Source organism: Electrona antarctica (genome assembly GCF_951216825.1).
Source record: "Electrona antarctica genome assembly, chromosome: 13".
NCBI lineage: Eukaryota > Metazoa > Chordata > Actinopteri > Myctophiformes > Myctophidae > Electrona > Electrona antarctica.
In genome coordinates, this window is record NC_136794.1 from 6577869 (window position 1) to 6598059 (window position 20191).

Sequence of the window (20191 nt, forward strand, 5' to 3'; positions counted from 1 at the left end):
ATCTTCATATAATTGGTCCTCACTAATGTCATGATGAAATGGTAAAAGTTTGTGTCTCATCGGAGGGCTGCTACCAGTGACATCATCGTTAAGCATCGCTTTTATTAATGCGAGAACAATTATATCCATTATAGCATGCCTGGCTATTCTATTAGCTGTTTCTAATAGACCTGTTTCTATTAGCTTGGATTCCCCATAGATTGTGTCACTGGTTGGCAGGTTTCTGAATTGTCCACAGCCCTCTTCTTAGACAAATTAACAACATGAACCAACCAACATATAAATTCACACTACAAGCTAATTGTGAGCTTGTAGATTGGCTATTTCTAGTAATGGACTTTAGTGTTGAGGGGTAAAGGGAGAGGACCTAGTGTAGAGCCCTGCAGGCCCTGGTCAAGTAAGTCCTACATTCAAGAGGACAACAGGATTTTTCTGTGTAGTTACTCTTGCAAAACGTTCCAGTCATAAGTTATCAGCAATTCAGCATAGTCTTCCTGGCTTGTTGGTCACTGTGCGTACGCGCATTTTGAAAGAGCAGCTAGCTTTTGTGCAATATAAGTAGGGCATTTTTGTGTCGTTTACACAGCAACAGCAAAGACACTGACCACGCAGTACATGGTGCGGTTCTCCCACCTGACAGTGGAGCTTCCTAGGAGACAATCACAACATTCACTGTAGTAGCAAACACAAAATACTTTACAACATCACCAAATAAAATAGGTCTTAGTGCTGGTTTAAATACAGGTATAGTTGTAAATCAAAACCTTTTAGCATTGATTTTATTTTTTTATTTTAAAACATTGATTATTCTAAATAATCGGAAAAGTAATCCATAGAATAATTGAGTTGGAGAAATAGTTGGTGCGTCTTGGTAATACATTGTTAATGAGCGGTGAAAGTTTCCCCTCACCATCAGTCGCAGTGTCCCAGTAGCAGGAATTAGCTGTGTGGAGACCAGCACCACTCTTCTGCATGATGGCACAGTTAACTGCAAAGACGAGGCAGAAGTCACATTACTCACAAATCCATCTGCTCCTCCTCCTTTTTTGTATAATGTTTATCTTTACTAGTAAGTAAGTCAATTTTATTTGTATAGCACTTTTCACAGAGAGAACTCACAACATGCTTTACATACAACATGAATAAAAACAGCAAGAAACAGTCAAATGATAAGAAACAACACAAAAACACAAAACTGTACAATGCATTTCAGAAAAAAAACAAAACAGCAGACACATTTCACACCTGGAGGAGAAGCTCAATGACATTCTCCAAATGAATACCAGAACACAGCACACAGTCGCCTCGGGCGTACAGCCGACGTACCTGCTCAGCCTGGTATTCCTAAACGTAACCTAACCTCATTCCTACCCTTAACCTCAGTAAAACTGTGCCAAAACCTAACCCTATTCCTAAACAAAACGCCAGTAAAACTATGCCTAACCCTGAACTTATTTCTAACCTTATTCTCAGTAAAACAAATACAAGAATACTAGAGCCGCCCCACCGAGCAGTCAGTGGAAAACATTAGGACAATCGTGTTTTAAGGCGAGCATTCCAGTGACCTTCCAAATACATATTGAAACAGTGTTTTTAGCTGGTTCTCTAGCATCACAAGACATAGCATCACAAGACATGCCCTGTTCTGGAACCCACAAGGGAGAAGGAAGAGGGGCAGACCACAAAACACCTGGCGCCGTGACCTGGATGCAGATGTGAAGAGATCTGGCCACACATGGGGACAGCTGGAGAAAATTTGTGGCCTATGCCCAAAGTTGGGCTATAGGCGTAAGTAAAGTAACTCCAGCTCTCCAGGCCATGATGAAGGTCAACTGAGAACACATCCCCGGACCCCACCCACATGTAAACACACAGTAGCATATCACTTTACCTATGTATTTGAATGGTCTCCCTTGTTTGACCAGTTGAGTAAGAGAATGCTCCACTATGGTGGCAGTCCACTGGTTCACTTTGTTCTGGTTATAGTCTGTTCCACCAATCACACCTTCAATGCACTGAGACAAAGACAGCGAGAGACAATTATGAACCCAAACATGACATCAAGGATTGTCTTCACAATGTAAAAAAGGTATAGTTTTTGTTGTGAAGAATTCAAAGTCTTACCTCCTTAACTGAGACACTGGCCTCATCAGCGTTGAAGATCACCTACGATATGATGACAAAATAATTAGCATGACCTGGATACTGGATCCACATATGCTTTTCTTTCCTTACACAGTGATTAAAATAGGGTGCATTTTGCATCCCAAAACGCAGTTTATAGTTAAGGGTTAACTAAACAACGACCTCTGCATCCACGTTTATTTTGCTAGCTTTAGTTATAATAATCATTTCTTCTTCTGTTTTCTACATGAATATAACCACATTATAACCATATAAAATGAAATGGGAGTTAAATGCTGCAATTTGTATAAATGGCAAAATATGACTGCATCCCGGGACTCATTACATTGAGAACCTAATTACATCACTGCTTACACATACTTTTGTTTCAGTGCTTATTGGTCTCAATAAGCAGTACTTTCAACTCCAAATCAAATCCGTGAAAGGCATGACTGTACAACAAATACATTGTATTATTATTTGATCATGTCAAAGTTACAATTCATGAGGACATAAAACTCTCCCTTTACCATCTAGCACAGGCCAAAGGGTCACTGATGTTTATCACACAAAGACACAAAGACACCATTTTAGTCAAGAAATTAAAATATAGGTGATTTACAGTAAACTATTTAATCATGGTCAGGCTATCCTAGGGCTGTGCAATATATTGATATAACATGCCAATGTCATGATTATTGTGATAAAAGACTAAATATCATCAGGGATTCTGGTTATCAATATTATCAGAAATATGTGTATTTCCTTTAGAGGTATTTGGCCAAAAATATGACATTGGATTTTGTCCAAATCACCCAGCCCCCCTTTACTATATACAATAGATAGTCATTCCTTTCCTACTATAATTTATTTAACAGTATTCTGTGTATGCAGACAAAAATGCACCCCAGAATGAAATCTGGTGATCCCTCCCTGAGAGAGACTCACTTGACCTAGATTCCATTCAACTTTGACAGGCGGTAACAACACCAATAATAATGGACAACACAACACAGCAGCTCCTGACCAGCTGACCACACCCGGGCGGACAAGAGATAATTATCTGAGCTTTAATCCTAAATCTATTTTAATGTTAACAAAAACATGAATGGCCTATAGATGATCTGACTGCTAGCCTACATGTAATGTTATATACGTTATACCTCATCCCCGGAGTTATATTCTTCCATTGTTACTGAAACAAATCGCTCCCGGCCAGAAAATGTCTTGTTACTGTTCCTGTTTGTGCAGAGCCAACGAGTGCAAATTAAAGACTGTTCATATAGAAAACGTGAAGAGAATTAGAAGATTATTTGCTGACACCATGTGGTGTGATCTTGTTACTACAAGTTCAAAATGTATAGCAATTTATTTTGACCATAAAATTGTAATAATACACTATACGCAATTATGTTTAATACGTTTTATTCTTGTAAGTTGTTTTTTTAAATACCCCCATAATTTATTCTCGAAAAGAGCATTGAGGTTCACTCTCATATTGTCTCTTTTGCAATGCTGCCGAGATTACACACACAAAATCAACAATTTAATATATGATATGCAGGAATAAAACACAAAACAAATCTACAAGTAAGGCATATAGATATAAAACACAATATATAATAATCAATATAATAATTAATCGGTGATGCACATGCATGGCTAGAATTATCCATGCGTAAACAGGATAACTGTACTGAGTGAGCTGGGAGGGAGGACTGGGAGAGTTAATATTGATGATAATATCATAATATACTTGCGTAATAACAATATATTATTATTATTATAATTATTATTATGCTACATTATTATTAGTATTATTATAGGCCTACTATACTATTGTTATATTATTATAAAACAACTACTTCCGTGAGTGTGACATGGAATGAGTTGATGTGGATTGTGGAATGGTCTGGGACTCTGGGAGTGGACCATAATCTGGGACAGTGGCCATGGGACTGATTTAGCCCAAACATTTAGACTCTCGTAGAGGTTTTTTTCGAGATTCGTCAGAATCGAAAAAAACCTCTACGAGAGTCTAAATGTTTGGGCTAGGACTGACTGGGTTTTTAGGGACTGGGTGAAGAAGAATAGGATGACGTAATTTTGGGGACATGCTGAATGCACATGCACGGTCCACGCACGGTGCCACAATAGACGATGGGGTTTGCGGCGCGCGCGAGTGATTAAATGTGAGATTACAGGCACATACAAATTATATATATGCCTAATTACGTTATTAAACATGAGCATGCTGGCAAGGGTTGCTCAGCCACTCGCTCGAGTCGTACGCGCAGTCATGCATGTGGTATGCACGCAGACCAGGCGAACGGCCGAGGTACACGCGTGCGCACACGCACGCACGCACACACGCACGCGCACACACACATGCACGCACACACACACACACGCACGCACACACGCACACACACACACACACACACACACACACACACACACGGTTTCTTCCTTTTTGCCTATACACCACGCCCCCTCCTCCCGGGAACACCCCTGACGGTGCGGGATTGCTGCTGCTATCAGACGGCGCCGACTAGACCCGAGACGCACCACCGACAAACATCCGCAACTACTCTACAAGACTACAACCTGGTATGATCTCCATATTATTCACCTTCTACTACCCCGACAGTTCACCTGGCTGGAACCACGTCGGTAACCACCCGGTAAGACCAGTGTTCTTTAGACTAGTCTACGTGTGTAATTACTTTGACTGTTGTATCTTTGTGAGAAAACATGTGTGACACTGAACTGACACTAGGCAGCACTGGTCTCCTCTCCAGACCTAGGAATAACGATATGTTCTTTGAATGAGACTATTTTACGCTTTATACGGTAAGCCAATTTGATAATTTTCCTTTTCCAACACGTCACTGAAGATATAACTACACCACACTCGTTTGCGAGAGTAGAAAATTGCCCACTTTCTATCCAAAGTTATAGGCGCGCGTTCTGCAGGTGCAATGCAGCAAATGCAATTAGTGTAGCATACGCGATATAGTTTGACGGCTGCCTAACCTATAGGAGCCTATACTGCCACTGTGTACTATGTGTGTCAACTCTTCAACTGAGAAAAAAAAAACATAATTGAAACTCGCTGATGCATTAATTAAGTTGTAACACACTAATTTCTCCTTCCGGGCGCGGGAGAAAGACGCCAACCCTTTCATAGCTGAACCAATTCTACGTTGTATGCCTAATATAAATCGGACACAACACAACACGGTCGGCTATAGGGTTCTATTCTTGATTGCGTTGATTAACATCACCAAACTACATATGCCATTGAGCTCACGTCATTTAGACTAGAGCAGTGAAACATATACCTGCTCACTGCCGTAGAACTTTAATAACTTACTGTTTGACCAATTAAGGCTAAAGGATGACAGCTGTCAGCATAGCCTACTGTCTAATTAATTGCAGTATAGACCTATAGTCATAGTGGTTATCTCATTATAAGTGAGAAATAACTGAAGATGACTGGAAATTTCAATTCTTCGTTTTTTTAGTTTAAAATATATTTTGACTTTGCTTATTTCATCTGTGGTGGATATGATTTGTGGGTTGACTTGAAGAGATTAATTCTTTAGAGAAATATTATGGTGGTCCATGGTAGCATGAACAATTGGTGGCAGAAGAGTGTGTTTGCATGAGTCCGGTTGTAGTGGCGATTTTGAATACAGTATACAAGATAGAGCTGAATCCTCTGGTCAATCAATACATTGTCCGACTCCTTCACCTCATGCAAGAGAGCAATGCATTTTTGGATTAGTTCTGTTTCTTCAGCAACCCATGTCCTATAGTGAGGTGGCATGGCAGGCAGGGCATGAAACCATTTCTGGGAAAGATGCGGTGGTTGCTAATATATCCAGAATTTCATTGGCCGCTTTGATTTCTTTGCAGTCAATGTTTGTTTGATGCCGGTTATAGCAGCCAGCTAGTAGTATTCACTGACTGGCACAGGCAACTGTCTCTTAATGTCAAGCATTGTGGGTAAACATGGGACATGTTTGTTTGCGGCACAGACTGCCCTATTTCATATTTATTTTACATTTGCCACATTTTAATTTCCCTCATAGGCCTTAGAAAAATAGATACATATGATTATGATCACAAAGCATACAAACCATTATAGGTTATAACTAATTTACAAGGTACATAAAGGAACAGGAAAAGGGGGGAAGAGGAACTGGGGATTCCCTGGATTCTCTGCAATACAGCCAAGCAGAGAGCCCATTTATCACAGCAGAGAGAGAGAAGCCCTGGGGACTGCAGTCACAGCGAATTAGAGCTCAGTCTCTCCAAGACCCTGTAGGAGTGAATTGGATGGGAAATGTGTGTGCGTGCGCTCGCATGCATTCGTGCATGCATGCATCATGATAACCATGGTACATCGCTGATGCGCCAGACTGATGTAATGAGGCTGTGCAAAGCAGTCTCCAAGTTGGCAACACAAACCCTGTTACTAATACTCATACTCTGGACATTCAACTGTATCACATAACAAATAACATACAATATATTTTGGGGGTGTAAGATGACGAAGGGTTCCGGACATAAGGGCTTTAACAGCAGAACAAAATGGCATAGCGTGTTGCTTAAATTAAATACATTTGTAAAATATAATTAGCTGTTCACAAACGTATGCATTTATTAGAGCAAAGGTTGTGCATGGGGAACTCCCCTGATAAGGTGTGTTGCGTTGCTTGGATGCTGTTCCTATTGTGCTGCCGTGTTGATAAATGGTAACTGTGTGGCATACAATAGCATGTGATGCTGGGCTTCCCTGCCTCCCACTCACTCACTGATGTGGCGATGCCCCTCCGGTTTGTTCCAGAGTCGTGCTCTAACCCAGAAGTGCATGCAGTGCCATTTGGTATGCAGTCTGTAGCCTCATTGTTGGCTAGAGAGAGACAGACGTCACAGACGATGTGGCATTCCCATTCAATCACGACAGCCAGCCAGCCCAGAGCCAGGCAATCAGTGGAACCCCATCACCCCCAACATGGACTCTGCAGACATATAAAAAGAAGGGACTTGAAATGTAATTTGGACACAGTGGCAAGAAAATGTCCCTGAGGGGATAATAATATATTGCCGGTCAGGAGAGCAACGTATTCCGCTGCTCTCTCCCCCCTGACCTCTAAAGTGTGAGGACACCTCTCCGTGATCACTCCTCCTTTACATCCATTGCGTTTTCTTCCCAGCCACTTTCCCCGGCGCTCCACTTAGTATCACTGATGGAACAGAAGGGAGAAAGGATGAAGTGGTAAGGAGGAGATGGGGGGAGGGTAAAATGGAGGATTGATCAGGGGTGGGGGCGGGGGGGGTGGCGAGTTGACGAGTAGCGATACAGACAGGATATAGACTCCCTAGTAATTAACTTAAGGTCTCAAATCACATATGCATAATCGCATAATTGTGGTGGCTCAGACACTTGTGGTATACAATACATTGTACGTCGTAAATCTAGAGTATTACATTTTTAACCCTGAGAGTGTAAAGGGTACATTTTTACACTCAGTCAAATTCAATTAATCATCATCATCATCTATATTATTGTACATGTCATGAACTCTTTGTAAAATGACACGTCCTATTCTGTTCTGAACTGATGTGATGACAAAGGATCAGCTTAAACAAATCTATGATGTTCTGTTTCACTCTTGCTCGATTCACTCACTCACGTAGCCTATACTCTTTCTTTCTTGCGTCTCACACATACTGTGCAGTGTGCACATACAGGGCTCCCGTCTTTCTGTTAGGCCCTGCTGTGCCGCTTTGAGAACAGAAAATGGAAGTAAACTGTACCAGACATGCAGCAGAAAGTTCTATGAAATATTCAGATTTTCTAAGCAAATGGAGGGGGGAGAAACCGACCTGAAACTAGGTTAATAAGATCCAGTCCGCATCTCAAGCCCTCTCATCTTGTGAGCAATGAACTGAGATGAACACACACAGTGCACCCACAGCGATCATCACACACTTGGTTGAGGAACAAAGACTTTTTTTAATCTCCATTTCTGGGGGAAGTAATGCAGTATTTTCTACGAGATCAAAGGTCCTTTTTGTTAGTTGCAGTTTTGTCACAATGATGGGTGTTTTGCTGTCATGTTCCCAGGTGGTCCCATCAGATTTGTTCTGCCAACACTTTTGTCAATGGTTTTGATATGACCTAAAACCTTAATTGAAGAAATGGTGGAGAAATTACTTGCGTTAACCTATACCGTCCTATACACAGGGAACAATGTCTGCAATATGTTGAATTATTTCAAAATCTCTGAAAATGAATACAAATTTGCAATGACTGCTCGGCTTCAGTCATGCTAGGAGGGAGCAAGTCAAAATCATTTAATAGCAAACTTAATAAGCCACCTGAAGATCCAGCATCCCAAAATATTGTATAGTTGCCTACGTCCAAACCTGTGAATCCGCCTACTCGACAGATTCTGTTCTGCCCTGATTACATGATGAAACATTTCTCAGTTTTTTAAAGTGCATGATTACCAATGTGCAGCACTCATTACTTTACTTCAAATTCAAACAACATTCGGGAGCTGCCCCAAGGGGCCAGTGAGGCTATTCAACGTTGAAGCTCTGGGCCCTAGTGGTAGGAGGAGGGACTACAGGCGGACCCGTGGATTCATGACCGGGAAACCCCGTGCAGCTGGGCTTTAACATTGAGCACTCGGTTGCACTTCCGCATTGCACTTCCGCATTTGACCACCAAAATTTGGTGGTCAAATGCGGAAGTAGACGTTCTGAGACGGTACTTCCGGCAGTCTTCCGGGTGCTTCAAAACGCCACTGAGCAACTTCCACTGACATGAATAGCTGGGGGGGCGGGGCTTCGCGCCAGTTCAGTCTCTATCCTTTTATATACTCTATGAGGTTTGACCTCCCGTTAGTTCAACCGGATTAAGGTTGGTGAGGGATGCGTTAAAATGACCGGATTTTAAACTACCTCCCCCTGGCCAGCCGGGGCACCTGATGGAGGGGAAAGGAACTGGTCGGAATACCGTGTTCCTTCCACGCGCTACGTCGGACCGGGGAAACTCCCCCCTGTCAGGTGAAAAGAAGCAGCTTGGACTCCTCATGCATAGAAGGAAGCATGAGTTCAGTCCGCTGCCCCCCCAGGTTGGCAGAGGAAGTGTAGCGCCCAGGATTACATTAGATAGACACTGGGTGAAAAAATGGGTTGCAAAATCGTGGGATAAAAATGTAATTAAAAGATCACACCCGTGTGAACTGAGTGGTGCAGTGACGTCACACACTAACCATAGCAACCATGCTCACCTGTACATGGCCCCACGTACAGGTACACACACCTGGTACACAGGTACAGACACGGGTACAGACAAAGCTGGTTATTTGAGTGGTTTGCACCACTCAAAAACGACCGGATTAAGGTTGGTGAGCAGGGATGCGTTTCTCCCGTGCTTGCGGTTATGTTTAGGTTAGAGTTAGAGATAGGGTTAGTAATGGTCGATCTAACGGGAGGTTACACTTTGGAGACACACTTTGAAGGCTTTTATTCAAAGGGGAGATATTTTGCGTTGCCATAGCTACGTATCAGTGTAGACATCAAATTACTTTTAGGTGGATACATTAGTCTCTAGTGATTGGTTATGGAAAATTGAATCCCCTCTCGGAAATCGGTCACAGTGGAGGCGATGTTAGTCAGAAATTAAGAAATGGAAATCAAGTGTAACAAGCTGACAATTCTGTTGCAGTCCTCTCTGCACATCCATGATGCAGAGGAGTGCTACATGTATATATCAGAAAGAAGAATCATTACACAAGCATGTTGTGTCATATGAGCTTGTTTACAGCTGGGAGGAATGTGTCACTTACATTAAAACAAAGAAAGACACATCATTATTATTATTACTACCACTATAATAATGATGTAAATTATTATTATTGTTGTTATTATTATTATCATTATTTTTATTTTTAAACCAATGTCCATACAAACAAAAAAAGTATTGTCATAAAAAACCAGGCCATGTTCACAAAGGGTAGGCATCATAAGCCTTGGCTTCAGCCTACACCTTTTCGGTGCCACTTTTACAAGTGGATCCAACCGCATGTATGTAGATTTATGTATGTATGTATATATGTATATGCATATGTATTATGTGCTTCCTTTGTTCTTTTAAAAACACTGAATAAACTTACTTGTTTAAATCTGGCCCTTGGAAACAGAGAGTAGTGTTCACTGGGTCTAAAAAGCAGATCACAAAGCAGTGTTTGTAGAAATCTACATCTGCACCGAGCATCACATATTTCATTCAAATAGATGTACGGTAAACCCTACTATAGGGGAAACTATGTTTTGCAACATATCGGTATTGGATATCGATCAATATGACCATTGGAAATAATCGGTTATCTAATATCAGTCACTCTGCATGCTGCAGAGACACTCATCATCCACGCCGTCATCACATCCAGACTAGACTACTATAATAGCCTTCTATACGCGGTGCTGCAAAAGTTCTCATACTTCTCAAGAAACCACAGCATGTGCAAAACTCTGCTGTACGCCTACTCACGATCCAGAGACCACATCACACCAGTCCTCCACGACCATCACTTGCTCACAGTCAAACAACTGCCGCTCGCCACCACCTATACAAGGCCCCCAACAACCAAGCCCCCCACCCCCTACCTCTCTGACCTCTTTCACTGCCACACCCCCTCCCGTTCCTTTGGGCGGGAACCCCTTTTGGTGTTTGAACTAAGCATTATGTTATACTTTAGCTATTGAAAAATAGCAGATCTACAAGCTCATAGCGCGCCACCGAGTGGCGCGCTACGAGCTTGTAGGTCTGCTAGTTTTGAAAAATCGTAAAAATGCGGCACAAATCTTTGAATATATATTCTTTCAGAGCGAACGTTTTTTTTCGATGTCAGGCCTAAATGGGTTAAGTCTGGTAATGCCAACCACCTGGATGTCCCCACGACAAATAAACACTTTCTCAGTTGCAGCCCTCTCCCTTTGGAACTCACTCCCAGCTCACATCACCATCACCACCAAACCACCCTATTTCCCACCTATTTTTTTATCTTTGTAATGTGACTTTAAGCACAGGGAATTGGATGTATTATTATTATTATTATTATTATTATTACATATTCTATATTTGAATATACGAAACCTTCATTCATTCATTCTGGGATTTCCTACTATTGTATTGGGGAACACCCCACTCCCCCAATGAGAATGTTATGTCATAGTGTCACGTCATAGTGTCAATAGGCACTATGCAAATAGGCACTGTCTATTTTATGACATGATGATGTACGATAATGAGAGCGCCCCTCACTTCACACGGGGTGTAATATTATGAAATGTCTGTGCACCCCTTTAATTTCCGTCTCTATTGTATTGGTGTCATTTACAGTCAGTCTCATTATTTCTCTCCCTTCCCCTCACTGCCCTGTGCCTTTTTCATAATGCATACCCATTTCCAAAATTGTGGTGGCACTCGCATGCCCCAGACAGACACAGATGGGGACTCGGGAGAGGGAGTGCATGCATCCTGGGTATATCTTTCTAGATATTAGCATGCGGTAGTCTTTAGTGTGCCGTATTACTTTGTCTCTGTCGTCCAGCAACCTGAGACACTCATTATGGCCGTAATTAACAAGATTAACAACCAACCACACTGTGGTCAGTGGAGGGTGATTGGGATCATTGCCGATGGGCTTGTGGAGCAGAGAGAGGGAAGGAGGTAGAAAAGAATTGATTGTCTGAGCCGCAAGGGGCAGAGGTTGAGTTCGGTTTGATGTCTGTTTGCTGAAGATTTAAGCATTTTTGACAAAGCACAGTGGAGAAATTCATCAGCTGCGCAATCAAGCCTTCATGAGTCGTGACTAAGCAAAAATGTATCATGTCATGAGCAGTGGTCGTGGTATTGTATCATGTCATGAGCAGTGGTCGTGGTATTGTATCATGTCATGAGCAGTGGTCGTGGTATTGTATCATGTCATGAGCAGTGGTCGTGGTATTGTATCATGAGCAGTGGTCGTGGTATTGTATCATGTCATGAGCAGTGGTCGTAGTATTGTATCATGAGCAGTGGTCGTGGTATTGTATCATGTCATGAGCAGTGGTCGTGGTATTGTATCATGTCCTGAGCAGTGGTCGTGGTATTGTATCATGAGCAGTGGTCGTGGTATTGTATCATGAGCAGTGGTCGTGGTATTGTATCAAGTCATGAGCAGTGGTCGTGGTATTGTATCATGTCATGAGCAGTGGTCGTGGTGTTGTATCATGTCATGAGCAGTGGTCGTGGTATTGTGTCATGTCATGAGCAGTGGTCGTGGTGTTGTATCATGTCATGAGCAGTGGTCGTGGTATTGTATCATGTCATGAGCAGTGGTCGTGGTGTTGTATCATGTCATGAGCAGTGGTCGTGGTATTGTATCATGTCCTGAGCAGTGGTCGTGGTATTGTATCATGTCATGAGCAGTGGTCGTGGTATTGTATCAAGTCATGAGCAGTGGTCGTGGTATTGTATCATGTCATGAGCAGTGGTCGTGGTATTGTATCATGTCATGAGCAGTGGTCGTGGTATTGTATCAGTATTGTATCATGTCATGAGCAGTGGTCGTGGTATTGTATCATGTCCTGAGCAGTGGTCGTGGTATTGTATCATGTCATGAGCAGTGGTCGTGGTATTGTATCAAGTCATGAGCAGTGGTCGTGGTATTGTATCATGTCATGAGCAGTGGTCGTGGTGTTGTATCATGTCATGAGCAGTGGTCGTGGTGTTGTATCATGTCATGAGCAGTGGTCGTGGTGTTGTATCATGTCATGAGCAGTGGTCGTGGTATTGTATCATGTCATGAGCAGTGGTCGTGGTATTGTATCATGTCATGAGCAGTGGTCGTGGTATTGTATCATGAGCAGTGGTCGTGGTATTGTATCATGTCATGAGCAGTGGTCGTGGTATTGTATCATGAGCAGTGGTCGTGGTATTGTATCATGTCATGAGCAGTGGTCGTGGTGTTGTATCATGTCATGAGCAGTGGTCGTGGTATTGTATCATGTCATGAGCAGTGGTCGTGGTATTGTATCATGTCATGAGCAGTGGTCGTGGTGTTGTATCATGAGCAGTGGTCGTGGTATTGTATCATGTCATGAGCAGTGGTCGTGGTGTTGTATCATGTCATGAGCAGTGGTCGTGGTATTGTATCATGTCATGAGCAGTGGTCGTGGTATTGTATCATGTCATGAGCAGTGGTCGTGGTGTTGTATCATGTCATGAGCAGTGGTCGTGGTGTTGTATCATGTCATGAGCAGTGGTCGTGGTATTGTATCATGTCATGAGCAGTGGTCGTGGTATTGTGTCATGTCATGAGCAGTGGTCGTGGTATTGTATCATGTCATGAGCAGTGGTCGTGGTATTGTGTCATGTCATGAGCAGTGGTCGTGGTATTGTATCATGTCATGAGCAGTGGTCGAGGTATTGTATCATGTCATGAGCAGTGGTCGTGGTATTGTGTCATGTCATGAGCAATGGTCGTGGTATTGTATCATGTCATGAGCAGTGGTCGTGGTGTTGTATCATGTCATGAGCAGTGGTCGTGGTATTGTATCATGTCATGAGCAGTGGTCGTGGTATTGTATCATGTCATGAGCAGTGGTCGTGGTATTGTGTCATGTCATGAGCAGTGGTCGTGGTATTGTATCATGAGCAGTGGTCGTGGTATTGTATCATGTCATGAGCAGTGGTCGTGGTATTGTATCATGAGCAGTGGTCGTGGTATTGTATCATGTCATGAGCAGTGGTCGTGGTGTTGTATCATGTCATGAGCAGTGGTCGTGGTATTGTATCATGTCATGAGCAGTGGTCGTGGTATTGTATCATGTCATGAGCAGTGGTCGTGGTGTTGTATCATGAGCAGTGGTCGTGGTATTGTATCATGTCATGAGCAGTGGTCGTGGTATTGTATCATGTCATGAGCAGTGGTCGTGGTATTGTATCATGTCATGAGCAGTGGTCGTGGTATTGTATCATGTCATGAGCAGTGGTCGTGGTGTTGTATCATGTCATGAGCAGTGGTCGTGGTATTGTATCATGTCATGAGCAGTGGTCGTGGTATTGTATCATGTCATGAGCAGTGGTCGTGGTATTGTATCATGTCATGAGCAGTGGTCGTGGTATTGTATCATGTCATGAGCAGTGGTCGTGGTATTGTATCATGTCATGAGCAGTGGTCGTGGTATTGTATCATGTCATGAGCAGTGGTCGTGGTATTGTATCATGTCATGAGCAGTGGTCGTGGTATTGTATCATGTCATGAGCAGTGGTCGTGGTATTGTATCATGTCATGAGCAGTGGTCGTGGTATTGTATCAAGTAACAAGGAATAACTGTCACACTCCCATTTGCGATGCGATGGGGATGGGGATTTCAATTCATCTACATGGTTGTTCATTAGCTATTTTATGACTTTGTGAATAGCAGTAGGATTTCCGCTTCAGCTATTTGTTCATCCATGTAATGTTTAATTTGAACAGCTGTACGCTCCCCCTGCCAACTCTGTTTCCTTCGATGCATGACGAGTGTGCAGGCCGCGCTCACCTGACGGGGGAGTTTCCCCCGGTTAGGACGTAGCGCGTGGAAGGAACACGTTATTCCTTTCACCTTCCTTTCCTTTCACCTCCATCAGGCTGACCAGGGGGAGGCAGTATTAGAGACCAGGATTGCTGCATGTTTTTTGCGCCCAACCTATAGGGTATGGGCGTTAACAGGGACAAATTAGCCATTTGGCCAGTGGGGCCGTGGCCCAGGGGCCCTTGGCTCTCAGGGGCCCTTCAGGGAAATTGGACCGTAAGGTACTGGGTTTGACGCCCTGCAAAGGGCTCCTGGGGCCCTTCATTGGCCATTGATTTTGTTAAAGTTAGGTCAAAAAGGTGATAAAAACACTGAAAAACACGGAAATGTCGCGCGCACACGCGCTATGGGGGCCCTGCAAAAATTACCGGCCCAGGGGCCCTCATGGGGGTTAATCCATCCCTGGGCGTTAATGACGCGAAGGAGATAACAACATGCCCCCAGTGTTCCCGGCGGGAATCAAACCCGGGACCTTCTGTGTGGAAGGAACACAGTTCCTAATTTTCCCCTCCATTAATTGTTGGGAACCAAATGGACCATTGCAGGTGTCAGGTTTAAGTTAACAAGGAGAATTGTATCAAATGTCATATGTCATTCAAATCACTTTCTCTTTGTCCTAACCAAACCTCTTCATCCATTGCCCACACACACTCACACAATGTATCCACTTTGCCTCTAGCTTTCTCTCCACCTGAATCCTTCCAAAGCTCTCTTGGTGTTTGATCGAAGGGCAAAGCTTTCATTGTGGCCGTGAAGTTGAAAATAAGAAAATAACACACAATAGAATCCATAGTGTTGGCTTGTTGAGCCCACCGTGTCTTTTCTAATTTAGAGGACAAAATGACACCAGCAGCATTTCAATGCGATATCAGACGCTTCGATCCCTCCAGACTATATAGAGCATCTGGGTTGCGAATCAGAACAATGAGGGGTTCCCAAACCTTTTGTGAGCTTGTAGATCGTAAATTTTTGCTTTCTTTGGTTTGTTTTAGTTTTTTCTGTTTTCAGAAAAACGTAAATTTTTCAGATGTTTTTTTGTAAATAAATAAATAAATTATATATATTGCAATAGAATAAAAGAAGCACAAGAGTTCTGTGAAAGTGAGGAGGATAAACAGGAGTGCATCGTGAGGAAAAGAGGACAGGTGAAGTCCTAGATAAGGGTTGCAAGAAGGGCCTGGCTCGGTTCGTTTGTTTTTCCCATTTTCTGCACCATTGATTTCTGCAGGAAGCCAGAGAATTGCTGCAGGCATGTTGGGGTGATGCTAATGATGGCTCCGCTGGGGATGCTAATGTTATTGTGACTGTGACATGTATGCGCTGTGGTTAAAAGGCTTGGAGGTTGCACATTTGTGGGCCTATATAGGACTCATTACAGCAAAAGGTGAAAACCTGATCAGGTTATGGCCTGTTTGAAACTAATAAGGAAAGACGTGCTGCTAGGGTTCTGCATGCTCAACCAAGACGTTTTTTATTTATAGCTCTTTTTGCCATATCTTGACTTAAATATCTTTCCTCGCCTTCTCTCCTCTACACTGCACATGTTGGTTCCAAATGGTGTGCTGTATCTAACATGGGGCGTATTGCTACGTCCCCTGGAGGAACGATACGGTCCGAGGGTCTCCTGGATCTCCACCCTCCACTCCCCTCATATCCTGCAGTCCAGAGCTCTGTGGTGTTGCTAGCTCCGATGTCACGCTACAGTGTGTCTACATATCTGTAGGTGGTGCGCCTCCTTCCTAGCACTTCTCTGTCAAGTCAAGTCTCTAACCATGATTCAATGGCACAGCGCAATGTGAGGGTTTACATGAGCCCTTTTCAGGTCGGCTCCCACAAGAGTCCCACATTGTCAGTCCGCTTACCATCAGTTCTGTGTGCCTGACACAGTGCCCATCCTTCTCTCTCTCTGACCTCCTTTTTTGTGCCCCACATGGAAGGCCCCATACAGGACTGGTTCCCGAACGTTTTCAAGGACCCCCAAATTTACATTTATTAGCCCACGGACCCCCATTTGAAAAGATACGCCAGGGACCCCGATAAGAAAGGATTTTTACGGCTCTAGCAGTGATTCCGAAACATATATTAATTTCATGGACCCCAGTTTCACATGCATTAGGCTGCGGACCCCGATTTAATGGCATTTCTATCTATGGTACCCCAATTTATATTGTAAAATCAATGTTGATTTAACTCTGACAGTGTACAAATGGAACCATTTGTACAGTCTCTGAGTTACAGACCCATAAGGGTCCATTTGGTTCCATTCAATCATCTAGCTAGGGACCCCCTGAAATTCCCTCAAGGACCCCTGGGGGTCCCCGGACCCCACTTTGAGAACCGCTGAGGTCCACAACGTTTCCGATGTGGTCCTCCCGTCATGTGACATCGAGTGCCTTTCACGTCGGGGTGCCGCTCGCCTAGTGGTTAAGGATACCACATAATGCCTGACAGCCTTTGCTGCGTGTCACTCCACACGTACTCTCCCTGTTTCCTGTCTCTCTCTACTGTGTGCTATCAATAAAGGCAAAAAGAAAGTAAAAGTGCCTTTAGGTGACTAAATTCAGTCACCAAAGGCAACACAGCAGCTCAAGACAAATTCCAGGGTCTTTTCCAGCTGTACTGTGAGCGCCTATATCAGATTGAGATCACAGACCTCTCCATAATCAGAATTACAAACATATGGCCAGAAGTGATTCAATCTTGTCTCTGCCAGGCCGAAGGTGTGGCCGAGTTTTTGCCCCCTGTCCGCCGTCCGTCTGTCCGTCCGTCTGTGGACAGCTAATCACTATTGGACCTATCGCCTGAAACTGTGCACACACACACACACACACACACACACACACACACACACACACACACACACACACTCCCTGGAGGCCAGAGCAGAAACTCTGCCACAAACTTTCCACATCAGCTTGTTATAGCGCCACCAGCAGGCCAATTTTTGCAAAACATTCTATCCAAACATCAGGCAAATCTGTACACCTTATCTCTATGATTAAGACAAGCCTGAATTTTCACATTCCATCCTGATTGGCTAAGAAGATTGACATCCAAAGTGTGCAGGAGTTTTGAACAAAATGCCTCAAATCATGTCCGTTTGCTGTGAAACTTTGCACGCACATTCGCACTAGACCGAGGAATAAGTGCCACACTTTTCACATTGTCCTGTTATAGCGCAACCAGGAGGCCGATCTTTGTAAAAAATAATAATAATTATTATATATATATATATACTCCTACAGAGTATATACAGAGTTTTGTCCGAGGAGCACATCGTTCTATTTCTTTTCTATTTTTTTGTTTTTGGCCAATATATTCATAGCCCTGGGGAGCAGGGAGGGACCACTTCATATCACATAATAACTAAAGTCCCTCCATTAGCCCGGCATTCTTAAAGTAGTATAATTCACTTTTCAAATTGAATTCATTCAGACTAACAAAGTACGATAGATTTTGTTTCCCCGGTTATTGACACGGAAACCTTGAAGCAGAGTGCGCGGTACAGCGGCAGCATGATTGGCAGCAACGTGTGATGAACAGCTCTTAAGATGGTCAAGAGTGGGTCATAAGTGCTGTTGGTTATAGCTTTCCTGTGTGACCTGCCTGGAGGCTCTGATGAATTGAAAATGGTAGCATCCTTGAAGATGGTGGACCCTGTCGTAAACAAGTGTAATGCTTTATCAGTGTGTCGTCCACACAGTAACAGTCTTTGTATTGAGTCGTGCTTTCATGTGAAATTTCAGTGTGAAATTGTGTGTGTGTGTGCGTGTGCGTCTGTGTCTGTGTCTGTGTCTGCGACTGTGCACGTGCGCGCGTGTGTGTGTGTGTGTGTGTGTGTGTGCGAGCCAGGGTTAGGGTCAGGGATAGTTTCCACTTGGACAAACATGTCACATATCATTGAACGTAGTGTTTCTCTTCCATTCCCAAACCCATTCCCAGAACCATTTGCAATCTCTGTCTTATCTTTAGCTGCCTGTACAGATGATGGTTACCTATTGATTTCACCTTGATGTGCACAGTCAGAGAGACACGTCCTGCCCCAGGAAGTGGATTACATGCTTAAATAATGGAATGAATTGCATTTGGTCACATCCTTCAGAGAGAGACGAGTAGAGTGAAAACCACTTTTGAGGCACTACCTGCCCTGAAGGCCTTTAAATCCATATCTGTTTTTGTTGTAATCCATATAAAAATGCAACATGCATGTTCAGCTAACGTGGAAAGCCAGAAAATGTAAACATAACCACATCCTCATTTGCGCAGCCATCCACCCATGTATGTGCACTATACACTGTTATGAAATACATTAGCCATTGGTATTACCAAGCTAATTGCTAAAAGCAAACCTGCTTATTTTCTTAAGTTATTAACATTGCATTTCACATTTTTGTTGACACAGTGTCAACGTCACTGGCCGCAAATAGGTTTAGCCCACCAGCTTTTTTTACGTAAGCTGCATGTCAGCTTGCTCAAATAGAGGAAAGCTATACAGGTCTATTCAACCATACTGTACTATGATGATGACCCATAGCCATATTTGTCTCTGTGTATTATGCTTGATCCCCTGTGTGACGTCTTTTTTTCCCTGAGCGCAGCGTATGTTTCGAATTGTTTTCAATGGGTGCGCCATTTATTTACGCTGTGCTGGAAACACCAGCTGGGCATCTATTGTGCCCATCCATGTGTGGAGTTTTTATCTGAGCCCCGAGAGTTTAAATATTTTCAACTCATGGTGTCTGGAACCGTTTTCAGCTGGGAGGACATTTGTGTGATAGTGAAGAATAGGTTTGGCTTTAAATTTGTCCCACTATCTTACAGTCCCGGCTATCTTATCGTATACACTTTAACCTGAAGAAATTGACTTTTTTCCCTCTGGAGGATGCATGGCTGGGTTTAAAGGGAACTTGCATAAGAAAATAAAATAACCCACCCATGTTTCTCTCTATAGCAGTTATGTACACAGTACAGTAACGGTACAGTTGAAAATCATAAGGTGTTAACCCATTTAGGCCTGACATCGAAATAAAAAAAACGTTCGCTCTGAAAGAATATATACCTATTCAAAGATTTGTGCCGCATGTGATTTTTTTAGCTTGTAGATCTGCTATTTTTCAATAGCTAAAGTGCTTGAAACACCAAAAGGGGTTCCCGCCCAAAATGGGTTAAATCTTCCTTTGTTGATTACAGAGATCAATGAATAATTTGCCTTTTGTTGCCTACATTATGTATTCTGCTGCCATAGCTCCTACAGTCTATTCTTGTGTCCGCTGGCCAAATTAAGTCTGACCAGTGCTGGTTGAGTTGATGTCTCTTGTCGTTTAGTGGTCCCCAGAGACTTGAGTGAAATGCACTCTGACATTCAGCATCAATTTCTATTGGTGTTTGTGTGACATTAATGATTCAGGAGGCAGCAACA

The 20191-nt window shown here is 43.1% G+C and overlaps 2 protein-coding genes across 2 annotated transcripts in view; one reads left to right on the forward strand and one right to left on the reverse strand.

Moving 5' to 3' along the window:
* Positions 1 to 99: 99 nt before the first annotated feature.
* LOC306935104 (dynein light chain Tctex-type 3-like) lies at positions 100 to 3382 on the reverse strand. Its single transcript, XM_079517978.1, has 5 exons — positions 3288 to 3382; positions 2125 to 2166; positions 1892 to 2015; positions 911 to 988; positions 100 to 649 (listed from the first exon to the last, which is right to left on the reverse strand). The coding sequence occupies exons 1-5, from the start codon at positions 3312 to 3314 to the stop codon at positions 579 to 581; spliced, it is 342 nt and encodes a 113-aa protein (XP_079374104.1). The 5' UTR covers positions 3315 to 3382; the 3' UTR covers positions 100 to 578.
* A 1288-nt stretch (positions 3383 to 4670) lies between these two features.
* sytl5 (synaptotagmin-like 5) overlaps positions 4671 to 20191 on the forward strand; it is a 52066-nt gene continuing 36545 nt past the window's right edge. The window contains exon 1 of the mRNA XM_079518019.1: positions 4671 to 4808. The gene's annotated coding sequence lies outside the window, so the exon portion shown is untranslated. The remainder of the gene's footprint in view (positions 4809 to 20191) is intronic.

What these genes read in the sequence shown, in the direction of transcription:
- LOC306935104 (XM_079517978.1), bottom strand. Translation starts at nt 3,314, where the DNA reads ATGGAAGAATATAACTCCGGGGATGAG. An exon ending in CCAGTGTCTCAGTTAAGGAG is followed by an intron (nt 2,016 to 2,124) that starts GTAAGACTTTGA and finishes TCTTTGTCTCAG; the next exon opens with TGCATTGAAGGTGTGATTGG. An exon ending in CTGGGACACTGCGACTGATG is followed by an intron (nt 650 to 910) that starts GTGAGGGGAAAC and finishes ATTGTCTCCTAG; the next exon opens with GAAGCTCCACTGTCAGGTGG.